The sequence below is a fragment of the Pisolithus orientalis genome (genome assembly GCF_024613125.1).
Source record: "Pisolithus orientalis strain OTSU chromosome Unknown F5J12scaffold_11, whole genome shotgun sequence".
In the NCBI taxonomy this organism is placed as follows: domain Eukaryota; kingdom Fungi; phylum Basidiomycota; class Agaricomycetes; order Boletales; family Pisolithaceae; genus Pisolithus; species Pisolithus orientalis.
The window spans coordinates 248,413-264,877 of record NW_026260792.1 but is presented as its reverse complement, the minus strand read 5'-3'; the positions used below and the strand labels follow the sequence as shown (position 1 = coordinate 264,877).

The 16,465-nt window shown below is 43.8% G+C and overlaps 1 protein-coding gene across 1 annotated transcript; it reads right to left on the bottom strand.

The window, feature by feature from the left end:
* Positions 1 to 5,326: 5,326 nt before the first annotated feature.
* F5J12DRAFT_935389 (tRNA synthetases class I-domain-containing protein) lies at positions 5,327 to 6,360 on the bottom strand (the record flags this gene model as incomplete). Its single annotated transcript, XM_051749611.1, has 5 exons — positions 5,327 to 5,700; positions 5,839 to 5,920; positions 5,971 to 6,048; positions 6,072 to 6,250; positions 6,289 to 6,360. The coding sequence occupies 5 exons, from the start codon at positions 6,358 to 6,360 to the stop codon at positions 5,530 to 5,532; spliced, it is 582 nt and encodes a 193-aa protein (XP_051600761.1). The 3' UTR covers positions 5,327 to 5,529.
* Between the last annotated feature and the right edge of the window lie 10,105 nt (positions 6,361 to 16,465).

The following is a 16,465-nucleotide window of genomic DNA, read 5'->3' as shown; positions in this document are numbered from 1 at the left end:
CTGACATCTTTCTTTGCATCATTATCCTATTATTAGCCATTATCTTGTTTTGTAACTCTCAAGTGAATGCTGTAAATAGCATAGCCCACTCATTCACCAGGTGTCTGTCTATTTGGATTCATCAGCAGCTGTATTAGCAGACTGAGACCATCCTGCTATCTCATTTTTTAAGTTTCAAGTTAACTATTCTATGTCAAAAAGCCATGCATTCACTAAGCTTCCACCTATTGGGATACATTAGCAGTTGTTTTAGTAGAATGAGATTATCCTTTGCAATTCTGTTGGCTGTCTAGCCATTATTGTCTTTTTCTCACTCTTAAATAAAGGTTGAATATGCAATGCAGCATGAGTGGTCAATTGAAATGGAAATACAAAATGACATTGTATGTACCATGGAGGAGTAAAATGATAGACAGCCTCATTCACCCTGCTGTCCTATCTGCCCTTGTCTCATCTGCCAGAGGCCCTAAGAGATTGATGAGATTGTCACCCAATGCTCATCCATATACCTGAATATGCAGAGCCTCTAGCTCACAAGCCATCCTGTCCAGCATCTGCATGGTTTCATCCTGTTGTATTTGGAAATCATACATTCAATCCTCATTGTGTTGGCAGTGGGCCTCAGCATCATGGAGTTGACATTCCAAATCTTCAATTCACTCTTCAATTGTGTTGGACATTTGCAACACCTCAGCAATTGGGGCACAGATGGGTGATGATGCACTGGCAGTTGCAGTGGTTGCAAGTTGGATGGGTGCTGCTGTTGTTGATGGGTGGGTGTCTGCTTTGAATACAAGGGTTAACCATGATAATTAGCATAAATGTAGATTGATTAAATGTACCTGCTGCTGTAGATCCCTCTACCTCCTGCACAATGGATGGGCCAGCCTCAATGATCAAATCTGCTTGTACAGTGGCTGGGATTGGGTGGGAATCCCTGCATTTGAATGCAGGAATATGAATCTCTAAATAAAATTTGAGTCAGTGTAAATACATGAAATTGTGAACATACTGAGTGAAGATCCCTCAGGGATTGTCTCTTGCTGGTTGGAGGGCCCAACCCCAGCATTGATGGCTTTGGAAGCCATCAAAACATGTCACTTTGGGGGATGTTCCTTTGGACTTTGGGATTCTTGGGCCTCCATCATCAGGGACAGACTTTGAGCTCACTTTTTTCCCCTGGCTTGTGATGGATTCCGTCAAGTTGGAGTGGCAATCCTGCCTTTGGCATGGCTACATCAAATTTTGTGACCATCACACAGGAAGCAGGACTTCCCAGGGTTCTTGTAGCATCAGACCTTGTGTCTGCAGCATGAGTTGCAGGAATGGGGGTTGGGGGAAGGCATCCTTCTGGCAGCTACAGCAGTGCGACCATATAGTCTGTCTGACAGTGGACAAGGCTTGTGTTTTGATTGGCCTCAAGCAGGAACATCTTCATCATTGTCAGTTTCCACTGTTGCCTTCCTAGAGTGGGATTGATGTCTGGATTGATGGGACATTGTTTTCACAGCAGCTTTGTGCTTCTGCCTGCCTTGCACTGGTTCTTCCTCATCATCCTCCTTCTCTGGCACCTCATCTTCACCCTCATCACCCACCTCCATCCTGTGTGAGCTATCCGCTATCATTTGCTCCACCTCTGCCTCAGTCTCTTTCCATTTTCCTTTGTTGCTCATAGGCATTTCAGTCTCTTGAGCAGGTGGTGTTGGTGTTGGCACAACATGGGGCATAGGGAGGCCCAACCAGTGGTAGTCATATCAATGCTCAATGATGTCAAGCCACTTGTGGTTGGCGATGTCAGTTTTGGAAGGGGATAGGGCAGTCTTCCACTCAGGCCATAGGTGCTCAATTGAGCTGAGGTCTTCATGCCACTTTAAGAATGTATCGACACTGATGAGGGTCATCAGAATCTCATCCATCCTAGCAATGAGGTCATGTACAGCATCCTGAATGCATCAGTTAGTGAAAAAAATGTGATGATGCTATGATGCACTAGTTCATCATTTATCGCCTTGATGGCACCTCTCCACTTTGCAATCTTGTCTGCCTTTCCCAGCTTGCTGCTTTCCACAATATCCTTGAAGTAAATTTGAAGGATGCAGTTGGCTGCAGCATCAAGCTCAGGTGATTTCTTGAAGAGCTTGTGAGATGACAACAATGACATGTTTCTGATGATGAGACGATGGAGTAGTTTGATGGTGAGAGTGGTGATGGTGATTGGAGAGTGGAAGAGTCAGAGGTTAAAGATGGATGATGAGATACATGGATGTTGCATTTTTTATCCCACCTATGAATGATTCCCATGGCATGATGGCAATACCAGTACTACAAGTCAATAATCCTGAATGCATATATGAAGCAGAAGCTCAGATAAAAATATGATGCATTGTTCTGGAATAGCATTACTGTTTGTTTTGTGTGTTTTCTGTCTGCTCCAATGGCAGAGCCTGGCTTGCAGCTACATAGACCAGTGCCTGAGATTCCAACTAAATAGGCAAATCGTCCAACATGAAACACAATTTATAGTGGGAAATCCAGATACTCTATAGTGTGAGAGGTTCCACTTTCTTCATTTCTTGTCTTCCTGGGCCCATCTTATATTGTGACAGGGGGATAACCCAATTATGGATAGGCCTGTCCATTTGTGGTGAGCTATCTATGATATGACAGATTGGCCTGTCTTATGCAGTGCCAAGGGTTTGTAATCCTGCAATGGACAGATTAGCCTGTCTTATGTTGCAATGCTGGTTTTTGTTTTCCCTTATCTGCTGCCTGAGAATACCATGGATGGGCCTGTCCTTATGTAGATCCCTTTGATCTCCCTTTCTGCTGCCTGAGAATGCCTTACACAGACCATCCTTATGTAGATAGCTTGGATCTCCCTTTCTGCTGCCTAAGAATACCATACACAAACTCGTCCTTATGTTGCAACAGGGGTGCATCTTGCTAGATGGGCCTGTCCATTTGTTGTGATGATATACATGATACTACTGAAGGGCCTGTCCTTATGTTGTGACACTATTAGATGATATTACTGATGGGCCCATCCATATGTTGCGACAATAGAAACAATACTACTGAAGGGCCCATCCTTATGTTGTGACACTATTAAACAGCATTACTGACGGGCCCATCTTTATGTTTTGTCAGAGGTACATCTCACTGTGGACAGGCCCATCCATATGCTGTGACAATATAAATAATATACTGAAGGGCCTGTCCATATGTTGTGACTCTATTAAATGATATTAGTGATGGGCCCATCTTTATGTTTTGACAGGGTACATCTTACTGGGGCTGGGCCTGCCCATATGTTGTGATGATATAAATAATACTGCTGAAGGGACTGTCCATATGTTGTGATGCTATACATGAGATTACTGATGGGCCCATCTTTATGTTGTGACAATCTAAATAATATTACTGAAGGGCCCATCCATATGTTGTGACTCTATTAAACAATATTAGTGATGGGCCTGTCTTTATGTTTCAACAGGGTACATCTTGCTGGGGCTGGGCCTGCCCATATGTTGTGATGCTATGCATGAGATTACTGATGGGCCTGTCTCTATGTTGTGACAATATAAAGAATATTACTGAAGGGCCTGTCCATATGTTGCAACTCTATTAAATGATATTAGTGATGGGCCTGTCTTTATGTTTCAACAGGGTACATCTTACTGGGGCCAGGCCTGCCCATATGTTGTGACGATATAAATAATACTACTGAAGGGCCCATCCATATGTTGTGACTCTATTAAATGATATTAGTGACAGGCCTGTCTTTATGTTTCGACAGGGTACATCTTACTGGGGCTGGGCCCACCCATATGTTGCAATGATATAAATAATACTGCTGAAGGGCCCACCTATATGTTGTGATGCTATACATGAGATTACTGACAGCCCCATCTTTATGTCTTGTCAGAGGTACATCTTACTGTGGATGGGCCCATCCATATGTTGCACAATACTACCAATGGGCCTGACCTTATGTTGTGACTCTATTAAATGATACTAGTGATGGGCCTGTCTTTATGTTTCAACAGCAGTACATCTTACTGTCAACAGGCCCATCTATATGTTGTGACATTATGAAATGACATTACTGACAGGCCCATCTTTATGTTGCAACAGGGGTATGGCTTATTATGAACAGGCCTGTTTAGATGTTGCAACACCATAAATGATATTACTCCCAGGCCCATCCTTATGTTGTGACCCTCTCCATGTTATGATAGGCAGGCCTGCCTTGATGTTGCAACAGGGGGGTAACCTACCAGGATGGGCCTGTCCATGTCTTACAGCAACTCAGTATACTTAATTGGTCACGAGCCCATCTAAATGTTTCAACATCCTTACCCACCACAGGCCCTCCCATATGTTGTGGTAATGCACTTACAGGCCCATACATATGTTGCTCTCACTTTAGTCCCTCAGGCCTGTCCATGTGTACTGGCTCTAATCTATTTAGGTGGGCCTGTCTTGGGGTCTATATGAGCATTGGTGTTTTGGCACACAGGCTGCCCATGTGTTGTGACTAAATGTGACTTCACTATGTGTCTAGCTATTGCTGATCTACACACAAGGATGGTTCCAGATTCTGATTGCCTGCATATCGCTAGTCTTCCTTCTGATCTCAATAATCTTGTGTGCTCGGAATATCATTTCTCGTCAATCATTGCACATATATCTTATTTGCCCTTTCTCCTGCAACTAGGCTGTGTACTCGCAAATCTCCCCGGTCTTTACCAAAGGAGCACTCCACTAAGATGTTGTGTCAACCTCCCTGATCAGTTATCCGAGCGCGTGTTATCCGTAACGTGCAACCTACCCCTGTGGACGGGAATGGGTCCTACCTCAATCCATTTTATAATCCGGCTGCGTATCCAAAAGAGATTTTTCCCATGTATAATGGTTCCGGCAATCCACCACCACCACCATACGCAGAACCTGGGTGGAATACTGATGGATCTTTGAGGCACCCATATCAAACATCGCGCGAGGATCTGAGGACTCCACCACAAGCATACCGAGGCTTCCATAACTCACAATGAAGGGGTGACTCGGAATTTATACTAGTGTGTAGAGTGCGGAGGTGGCAAACTCAGTTTCCTTCAAGTTGTATGTTGTTGTCATATCTAAATGAAACCATTTAATTTTGCGACAGACTTCTAGGTATCTCTCAGCTTGAAATAGGCGCTATTTTGGAGACTGCCAGGAGTGAACCTGATGTGTGACATGTCTGCATTTGTCGGATGTTCTATGGATTGATGCGTATGGTGATCAGACAACGACACGGTCAGTGATAAAGCCAGCAGAAGCCATACCCACCATCCATCGGCAAGAGCAAATAACTGTATCCATGTGGAAGAAGCAACATCCACCATCAGTATATAAGCCGACAGAGAACTCTCTTTCATCTCTTCTTTCGCCTTCTGAAAGTCCTCACAGCTTTCGACCCTTCAACTCACCCGCTCCCCCAATGTAAGACTCCGCATCGACTCCTCAAGCATGTCTGTCAGCATGCGCTCATCCGCCAATATCTACCTCGCTTTCGACGTCCTGCAGCGCGATAACATCGACATCTTTCCCGTTTGTCAATGATGGTAATCCGCCAAGGACATTGGAGGACACAAACCGGACACGGTGTGTTTCAGTGCTGGAGGCACGGCGATTGTCATGTGCCTGCGAATCTTGCACCTACAAGGAGGGAGGAGGGTAGCCGTCAGTTTGTACAGCGGGCAGTATCGTACCATCCCAGTGCGACCGCACTTGAGAGCGAGGAAGACGACATGATGGTGGTTGCGGTATTCCACTAGGACAACTCGTAATTAATACCTTGATTGCCTCTTCCGCAAGTGGTATATAATTTACCCACCACTGCGGTTTCAGTATTGGCTCGATGTTGTCTCCAGATTTGCTCCCGTTTGTTGAGACGAGCGGGGTATAGTGATGCACGGTACTACGTACCTGCAAATGGGAACTTGCATTGCATTGTCTTTTATCTCAATGAAAAGGCCGGCCTTCACGAGCACTTTAACAACCTCTCTTCACATGGAATCTTTTCACACCCTAGCAAGCCGTCAATATCATTGTCCCAGCGGAACCAAAATGCTAACTGGAATGTCTCGCACGCATGGGCATTTATTGTTCCATCGTCATTGAGGATATTGATGAGTTCTAATCCGTGCCGCACACCAACTTCGTAGTCGTTTAGGGTAGGGGTGATAGGGGCAGCCCCTATCCCCCCCTACCAGTCGTTCCCCTTCGTCCCCTTGCTGCTCTCACTATCCCTGCTCCACTATGCAGCCTTGGCTTCCAAAATGGGTTGGTTTTACGATCCAGAGACAGAGCCGGCATGTTCAGGACTATGAAAAACTTCACCGCTTTCTGGCTAATATACTGCTCTAGCTATTGCCAATCTACAAACGAAGATGGTTCCAGATTCTGATTCTGTTTGCTATTGTGCAGAGGAACGGGAGAAACGAAGAGCAATATAGACACAAGCACTTGCCTTTTAGTAGAACGGTTGTAGATTTTTAGCAACTGTAGTTCTGAGTGAGTAGGGGCTCAGTTTGTCATATAGACAGAAGAAAGCAATGTGGATTGCGATGATGTTAGGGGAAAAATCCCCGAGTTTATATACATGAGTAGATATGCACAGACCAGTAGCGTATAAGGAAACTACTACTATGTATAGTAAGGAATAGTGCAGAATGCTATGGAATATGACGTATAAGATGACATCATTATGATATCATTGTGGAGCTGATTGCTAAGGCAAGTCATGTGATGTGTAATGTGTTGATACACATGTAAGTCTGGATCAATCTAGACGTCGGAACATATAGGATATTTCCAACACTCCCCCTCGCTCTAGAACGGTAGGGTAACCAACCCCATTGACGAGCAATTAGTTTCAAATTTTTGCCACATCAAAGATTTTGTAAGACCATCTGCTTTTTGTTTGTCAGTTTGAACATATTCAATACTAAACAAACCATCTTGAACACATTCGCAAACGAAGTGCCATTGGACATCAATATGTTTAGAATGACCATCCGATACAGGACTCTCAGCTATAAAGCGAGCTCCCATATTATTGCAGTAAAGGATAGTTTTATCGGTCTTGAGTTTAAGTTCATCAAACAGCATATGTAGCCATTTGATTTGATGTGCAGCATCACAGAGAGCCATATATTCGGCTTCTGTAGAGGAAAGTGTGATCGTCTTCTGTTTTCTTGAGTGCCAAGAAATGAGAGATGTTCCAAGGAACATTCCATAACTGGTGGTAGAATGCCGCATGTCTTTATTAGCAGCCCAATCAGAATCTGCAAAGCCATAGATCCAAGATTTGAGTCCAGAATAGTATAAAGCCAGTTTTGGAGTAGATGCAATATAGCAAACTATATGCAAGGCTTTATTTCGGTGATCCTCAGTAGGATTTGCCATATATTGTGACATGCAAATGACCGCAAAGGCAATGTCTGGATGAGTTCCAAGGGCCATATATAGAAGAGACCTGATAATGGATTGATATTGGGATCTGAGTGATGATGTGGCTTGGTAATCTGATGGTGCTTTTTCCAGTTGATATCCTGAAGGTAATGGAGTGTGAACATTTCAAGCAGTCTCCATGTTAAACCTTTTAATAACCTTTTTGACATAAGGTATTTGGTCGAGATAGATTTCTTTCTTTGACCTATCTTGGTGAATTTGAATGCCAAGGTATTCCTTGACTTCACCAAGATCTCGGGATTCCCATTTCTTCATGAATTGTTCTTTCTTGGCTTTGAGAAGATGTTTGTCCGATCCTAGAAAGAGTCCATCATTGACATAGACGAGAAAGATGACAATGCCAGCTTTTGATGTGTGGATATAAACCCCAGCATCCACTTTAGAACATGTGTAGCCCATTTGAAGTAAAGATTGATGAAGGGCTTTATTCCATGCTAGTGCTGCTTGCTTTAAGCCATAGAGGGCTCTAAGCAACCGATAAACCTTGTGCTCTTGACCCGGAACTTTGAAACCTTCTGGTTGCTCCATGTAAATTTCTTCATCAAGATTGCCATATAAAAAGGCAGTTTTGACATCCAGGGCTTCTGTATCCCAATTTCTTTGGGCAGCAAAAGTGAGTAAGATTTGAACTGTTTTGAATCAAGCCACTGGAGAGAAGGTATCTTCAAAGTCAGTACTGAATTCTTGTGTGAAGCCTTTTGCCACAAGACAAGCTTTATAATGACCATTGCTTTTGATAGCAAAAACCCATTGACACTTTACAGGTTTCTGATCTCTGGGAGAATCCACCAAGGTCCATACTTGTCTTTCTTCAATAGACTTTAATTCGTCCTTCATTTCATCAAACCATTTCTTTTGTAAGTCAGGAGATAATTTTAGCACATCCTTGTAATGTTCCGGAGATTCTTGAATTCAAGCTGCAAGTGCAAACTCAAAAGGATGCATTTCTGCCTGTTGACCAGGCATTCCTTTTGGAGAATCAGGAGTATCTGGAATAGGAGTAAGTGGAGATCCAGGAGATGGAGGTGTAGTTCCCTGAGGATGTTCTGTCAAATGACAAGGAACCTGAGGAGGAACTAGCGCAGGAGGTAGCCTTGGAGAAGGAGGTCTTCTTTCCTCTGCATATCTCTGAATATCTTCTCTGGAATTGTGAGCATGTTGCTCAGCATTATGAATCCACTGTTGTGCTTGATCCTGATTTTGTTGAATATCTCGTTCAATTTGGACAGGAGGTCTGTCTCCATAAATGTTACCAGGACAAGATACAGGTATGAAACGACGCTTTGGACAAGGTTCTCTGTCATCGGCAGGAGGTTGAGCTCTGCGAACATTGCACAAGTCACCTTGAATAAATTCTGGTTGATAAGGATGCCTAAGATGACAAGGGTCAACTGGTGGTACAGCAGCAGGTGCTCTTCTTTGTTGTTGAGGAGCTCTCTGCTGTGGGTTTTGTTGTGGTGGAGTTAATGGATGAGGTGGTTGGTGGTGATGAGGCGCTGGTTGGATCTGATCAGGATCCAGAAGTGAATGAAGGCTTTCTGAGTCGGAAGTAAATGATTTTTGGTCGTCTTTGGAACTGGAGTCAAAGGTTTCGGATTTTTGAGAATGATCAGAGCAGAAAGGAAAAGAGTCTTCTATGAATTTTGCAGTGTGAGATAAAATGATCTTTTGACCGTGTAAAAATCAGTATCCTTCTGTACTCGGTTCATAACCTAAGAAAACCATTTCAACTGCATGAGGTTCCAATTTATCTTTTCTTTGTTCTTTCAGAACCCATACAAAGGCTTTGCAGCCAAAGGTGTGAAAATAAGAAATGTCAGGAACTTTCCCTAAGAAAAGCTCAACAGGAGTTTTGAAGAGTATCCTTTTGAGAGGAGTTCTGTTGTACACATGAAGTGCACAATCGAAGGCAAAGTTCCAAAATCGTTTTGGAATACAAGCATGGTGTCGAATGGTCCCAGCTTTTTTGGAAACTGTCCAATTAAAGCGTTCTGCATGACCATTTTGCTGAGGCTGATCAGCAATGGATAACTGATGGGTAATTCCGTGCAAAGAAAGGAGCACCTTGAAAGTAGAACCCATAAACTCTCCCCCTCAATCTGAATGGAGCACAAGAAGATGATGGCCAGTAGTATTTTGCATGGACACCATCCAATTGTCAAAAGCAGTATATGTGTTGGATTTGTTGCAAAGGTAGAGACAGAAACCATAAGATGAATAACCATCCAAGAGGGTTAGAATATATTTGGACCGAAAATATGATTCAACAGGTAATTCAAGAAGGTCAGCATGGACCAACTCAAGAGGTTTAGTCACTCATTTCCATGATGGTTTAAAAGATTTGGAAGACAATTTGCCTTGTGTGCAACCTTTACAAGAGGAAGTCTCCCCCTGTATTTGTATTTCTTGTTTAAGGCCTAATTGCCGAACATGTCTGAGAACTGCTTGTGCAGGGTGACACATGCAATTATGCCAGAGAGACTCTTGAGATTCCTTGACCAAAGGGCAAAGGACCCCATAGGCAGTGGTAGGTGGAAGCGGTACACCCACAAACCAGTGAAGAGGTGAAGTCGGAGAAGCTATTTTCGCTTCAAGGACAATCCGGCTGTCTGGTGCTCTGATTGTCTCACCAGTAAGTGTCGCAGTGCTCCTATACCCATTATTGAGGAGCACATTTTGTGAACATAGTCTCTTTGAAAAAAGAGGACTGTAAACAACATTATGCAAGGGCAGGTTACTGCCATTTTCCAGGCGAATAACCACTGTTCCTTCACCAAGAAGTTGAACCTTTTTAAGGCCAGCAGTAGAGGCCAAAGGTGGATTTTTAAATTCTCGATAAGTGAGGAAATCAGTTTTAAAAGGAGTCACATGATGTGATGCTCCAGAGTCCAACATCCATAAAGACTCACCCTTTGGAAGGTTCTTTTTGAGATTTGCATATGACAAAGGCACACCCAAAGGGTAGCAGTCATAAGAATCGAAGTCATGACCATCAAATTGCATAGGTAAGTACCCAGAGGCAGATTCGTTGGGATCATACTCGATGTCTGGATTATGCTTTATATGAAAAGGTTTACATACAGGTTTTTCTGGCACAGATTCATGAAATTGTGATAATGACAAAGGACAGTTCTTCTTTTTAGAAGATTTTAATAGTACGGATTTTCAGAGAGATTCTCCATTTCCACAATCCTGTCCTCGAAGTCAAGGGGCAGTGAAATTAATAATCCGTTCTGTCAGCGAAGCTGAACCGCCATTGTCCTTAACATTCCGATTCTCCACCATGTTCTCACAAGGCAAAATGGAAGTTCCCATTCATACTGAGGGTTCACAGGAACCACTCTGACATATCCTGTCCTGCTCAGCAGGGGGAAGGGAAATCGACCTCTGATAAGAGTCTGAGTTCTTCCATTGCCATGGTTCCCGAAGGGATGAGACCACTCGCTGGCAAGAAAGGGCTGTGCAATTGCAAACAGAACATGTGCAGGGGAGATTAGATGTCAGAAGTTTTACATGAATCTTGACTGACTCAACTCAGTCTGGTTAGTAATTGGAAATTTCATCAATATACCACGGGGCAAGTTGACCAGAGGAAGGAGACATGGGATTATGAACCATGTGGCCTACAACTTCCACAGCCATGTTAAGATCCCATCTGGATAAGTCTGGATCATATGCCTCAGTATCCGTAATGATATGAGATCCGAGACACATGTCAAGGTCATTAGAATAGACTTGTTCAACTGGAGTAGGATCTGGGAGAGAATATTCAGGAGATGGTTCATGGGGAACATCAATAGCAGTGATGTCAAAGTCTTCAGCAGCATTCTTGAAAAATTGTTCATGATCTGGGTAGACATCCCAAGATCTGGAATTTGGATCATAAGAACCCTCAGGGAGTTCTTCGATGAAAGCAGAGTTCATAGCCTCTGCTCCTTCAACTTCAAGATTACTGGCTTGGGCTTTGCCCCTGCCTTGGCGACGGTTTTGGCCTTGGCCATGAGAACCAGAACCTTGCTGCTGTTGTGGTTGTGTGCAGGGAGTACAACCTCCACACCCATGTCCACGACCTCCGTGACCTCTTCCATGACCTCCACGGCTACTGCAAAAGGATCCAGAGCCAGACTGATGATCATTGGTATTATGACCACCTCTGCAGATTTGGCAAAGAGGGGGTTTATTCATGCATGCCAGAAGAGAGTTAGACTCCTGTTTTATGTGGGTTGATGAAGACCCAGATTTTTCAGTTTGTGGAAGCATAGATTTGCCCAATTTGTGGGCCCAGACTTCTTTCATGCGAGGTATGACAGTATCAGGAGTAAGTTGATTGGCAGGAATCGAGGATAAAACATTGACAGGTGCTTGTTCCCAGGCTTGGGACATAGCATGAACCAGGATGAGTGCTTTCATTTTATCATTCAGGGTGATACCCTGAGCAGAAATGGCTGCAAGGAGCATAGTAATCTCCAAGATCTTGACCATTATATCATCCTTTGGTTTGATTTGAATACAAATTAGGCGTTGAAACTCCATAAAAGCTGTCATTGCAGATGGAGTGCCATAACTTGTATTTAAAGCCAGCCACTTTTCATTGGAGGTGGCTAACCCATCAATTGACATTGTGATCATAGGATCACAGTACAATGTCAAGATTCCTTGAGCATGAGCATCAGAGGTATCCCAAGCATCAATGTCGGCTTGTGCAGCACCTGCTCCAGGTCTTGCAATAGTGCCACCAACTACTCCCACAATACTGAGTGTTTGCATATAAGCCTTCATAAGAACCAACCAAGAGGCATAGTTCAAGCCATTGAGTTTTGGAATTTGCTTTGAAAGTCCTTCTGACATCTAGTGTCAAAAGTCCACAAGCAAATGTTCATATAGGAATGAATGGATTGGATGAGTTTTAATGGATGGAGGAATCAACAAAGAATTTTTGTTGCCTTTAGGTCTGCAAGCAGAAGCTCTAGCAGATTGAGATGGGCAGCAATACTTGCATTTGGGAACATGAGGACAAGGACCCTGCCATATTTTAACTATTGGAGTACCTCTCTCAGCAAATCTCCAATTGGGGATGTGAGAGTTGTTGCACTCTAGACTTTCAAAGTCTAGCGGAGGAAAATAATGGTAGCTTAGAAAGCTCCAGTTGCAATCATGCAATGGTATTCCATCCAAATGAAATCCAAGATATGGATCAGTGCAAGAATAAGGTACATTAATAGCATATGAATGACAAAAATGAAGATCTTTACAAAGAACTTCAAGACAATTGTAAGATTCGTCAATAATACAACTACTAGTTCCCAAATGGTTTCGCCCTCCTGATACGTACAGTACATCCAGAGTACTTGGAAGAGGATAGCTTGTGACGTATGGTGCAAGCTTCACAAGCTCAGCTAAGAGCAGTAGTGCGTATTCTACAAGGTCAGGGTTCTGCAAGATAATCGAAAGTACTCGTCTCCATGACACATTCGAGATCACTAAGAATCTCTGCTGTGCTGGGCCAGTAAGCAAAGTTAGCATTAATGGGGTCTGTACCCCATGAAAGATGCCTGTTAGAAGTCATATACCACAGGGTACCTCCCAGATCAGCTTCATCCCGGTACCATCATATAAACCTAAAGAGACCACTATCAAAGCAGTCTCCTCCACGTCGGCATTCTTGGAACCATCTCGGTACACAGCGGATGTCTGTGGAGCCATCAACCCAAACTCCTCAGAAATGGAACTCAAGATGCTGGTTCCAAAGGCAGAGAGGAGGGATGACCCCATTGAAGCATGGGTCATAGAGTGGGTGGATGTTGTAGTAGATGTATACGAAAGTATCATGGGTGACCGAGAAGGCCAGAACAGTGTCAAGGGAAGGATCTTCATAGTAGGCTGAGGGAAGATTGCAACCGTTAAAGTTTGTAATAGCATGCGGAGTTGACATATGAGATAATTTGGGGAAGAAGTCAGTTAGATATCCATGAAATGCTAAATGAAGGCCAGGGTAGAAAAATGGAGACTCGAATCTGGGAAAGTGGGGCATTGTCTGCCATGCTGTTTCCATGGTTTGAAGCAGAACGAGACAAGCAGCCAGGTTAGGCTTCTTGAAAAAAGCGACCGACAAGGGAACTGCCTCTCTCCAAGTGGAACATCCATGTACATATAACATCTCAGTGTACTCTACGATCTCTCTTACAGTGTACCCCCTCCAACTAGCCCCTTCATACATCCCGTCACATTGTTCAGCAACATGAAGTTCAGTTTTCTTTGCGATGACCAAAGACATCTTGCAATGACCGTAGATTAGTTCCTGTAATGACAGTAAAGCAAGACAAATGAGGTTAGAGCAAGTCGAACTCAGTGATATCATTGGGAGGACCAATGATAGCGAGAATGGGCTCATTGAGCAACTCATTCACAGCAGCAACCTCCTCAGGAAGAGGAGTCAGTGCTCAACGAGGAAGAGGAGCATCAGCTGCCTCAAACTCATCGTACAGAGGTACAGGATCTAGGTCAGCTTCAAAATCAATGTCGGGAAGATGAAAATGAAGGTAACAGGGTGGCAGAGTTGGAGGACAACGAATGAGCACTTGAATAAGAGCTCAGTGAACAACTGCTTCTTGTAGCAGAAGTTGTCACCTTCACCAGAATGCAGAGAGACCTAGAAAAGACAACCAAAACATGGTAGAGCAGATAAAAAGCTCCCACAAGTGAATAGGATCATGCCCGCCATAATGAAGTAAAAGAACAGACTGGTTAAGACCAGCTACAAGCAACACAGCAAAAACAACTACAACCACTCCTAGTGCATCTAGGCCTACGACATCCATCGTGATGTGTCCATCAGCAGTGATCGCCCGATGCAAATGCGTAAATAGCTCACACGCCTAGAAGGTGGGGCTCATAACCTATTGTGCAGAGGAACAGGAGAAACGAAGAGCAATATAGACACAAGCACTTGCCTTTTAGTAGAATGGTTGTAGATTTTTAGCAACTGTAGTTCTGAGTGAGTAGGGGCTCAGTTTGTCATATAGACAGAAGAAAGCAATGTGGATTGTGATGATGTTAGGGGAAAAATCCCCAAGTTTATATACATGAGTAGATATGCATGGACCAGTAGCGTATAAGGAAACTACTACTATGTATAGTAAGGAATAGTGCAGAATGCTATGGAATATGACATATAAGATGACATCATTATGATATCATTGTGGAGCTGATTGCTAAGGCAAGTCATGTGATGTGTAATGTGTTGATACACATGTAAGTCTGGATCAATCTAGACGTTGGAACATATAGGATATTTCCAACATTTGCCTGCATATCGCTATCCTTCATTCTACTCCTACTAATCTGGTGTGTTCAGAATATCATTTTTCCTTTGTCATTGCACATGTATCTTATTTGCCCTTTCTCCTTGCAACCAGGCGGTGTGCTCACAAATCTCACCAGTCTTCTTTACCAAAGGAGCACTCCACCGAGACGTTACGTCAGCCACCCCGATCGGTTACTCGAGCGCGTGTCATCCATAACGTGCAACCTACCACTGTGGACGAGAATGGGCTCCACCTCAATTCATTTTATACTCCGGCTGCATATATAGAAGAGATTCTCCCTGTGTTTAATGGTTCCAGCAATCCACCACCACCGCCACCATATGCAGAACCTGGGCGGAATATTGATGGATCTCTGAGGCACCCATATCAGGCGTCGCGCGAGGATCTGAGGACCCCACCACCAGCATACCGAGGCTTCCAAAACTCATAGTAAAAGGGTGACTCGGAATTTATACTAGCGTGTAGAGTGTGTAGGTGGGCAATCTCAGTTTCCTTCAAGCTGTATGTTGTTGTCATATCTAAGATAAACCATTTAATTTTGCGGCAAACTTCCAGTAAGGTAGCAGACAGTTTCAATAGCTGCAATTGTATCGCGCGTCGTCAAAGAAAATCAAGAAATTCGATACGGCAAGGTCACCGTGTATGCATCGTAAATCATTGAATTTTAATGTATCCCAATGCCAAGGGTAATGACCCCTCAGACATACTCAGTGATAATAAAGTGACAGCACTGTACGTGTACAAGATGGTCAAGCTTTTCTTGTATAAGAACGGGTGATTGAATGTGTCTTCAATGTGTTACACTCAACTTGAAAGCGTACTCCTTTCCTACGTTCCTTTCCCCAACAAACGTCCCTGTTCTGGAGTATTTGGAATTCAGGAACCGTTCTCATATTCTGCCCTCAATGCCTGGTACGTTTTACGGGCTCTGAGCTATATCAGTTTCAACAATTTCGCAGACATGTCGCTTTCGGAACCTATCCCGGTTCTGGCCCTAATCACATTATCGCTTTCAGGTGATATGCCACCGTGGTCACTCCAATCAGACAGTGTTCACTTTCCTGTTCTTGAGACCTTGAACATCTGGCTCGGGGGCGTGGATGATTTTTTCAAAGCAATTGTAACTCCGAGGCTCATATCTCTTGACTATACCGCTCACCGCGATAGTCCGCTTTCTGCCGTCTTCGGTGGCCTCGGAGACAAGTCTCTTTCGCAATAGCATTCAGCAGTCTGGGTACTCAGGATACTGAAGCTCTTTGCTGAGCGTTTCCTGCATGAATTTCATGCAGAATTTTACTCGAAAACTCTTTTGTTCGCGTTCTTCGATTGCTGCGAAGGTATCGATGGATCCGCGGGTTATTAGAAAAGCCTTGAAAGCGTGGTATTTCATGACATGAACCCCAACATGTGGCTGGCGCCACCTACTCAGAGAAAGCAATGCTTTCACGCGATGGCTTATAATACGACAGGACCAACAGCCACTACGCGTCCGTATTGAAGACACCAGTATTTCGCAGGAAGACATTCGGATCGTTTTGCATGCTTAATGAAATACCGATACCGTGGAGTTGAATGACATTCGCTTATGGTCCAAATCGGAGCTTTCGAACGCAGCGGATTCT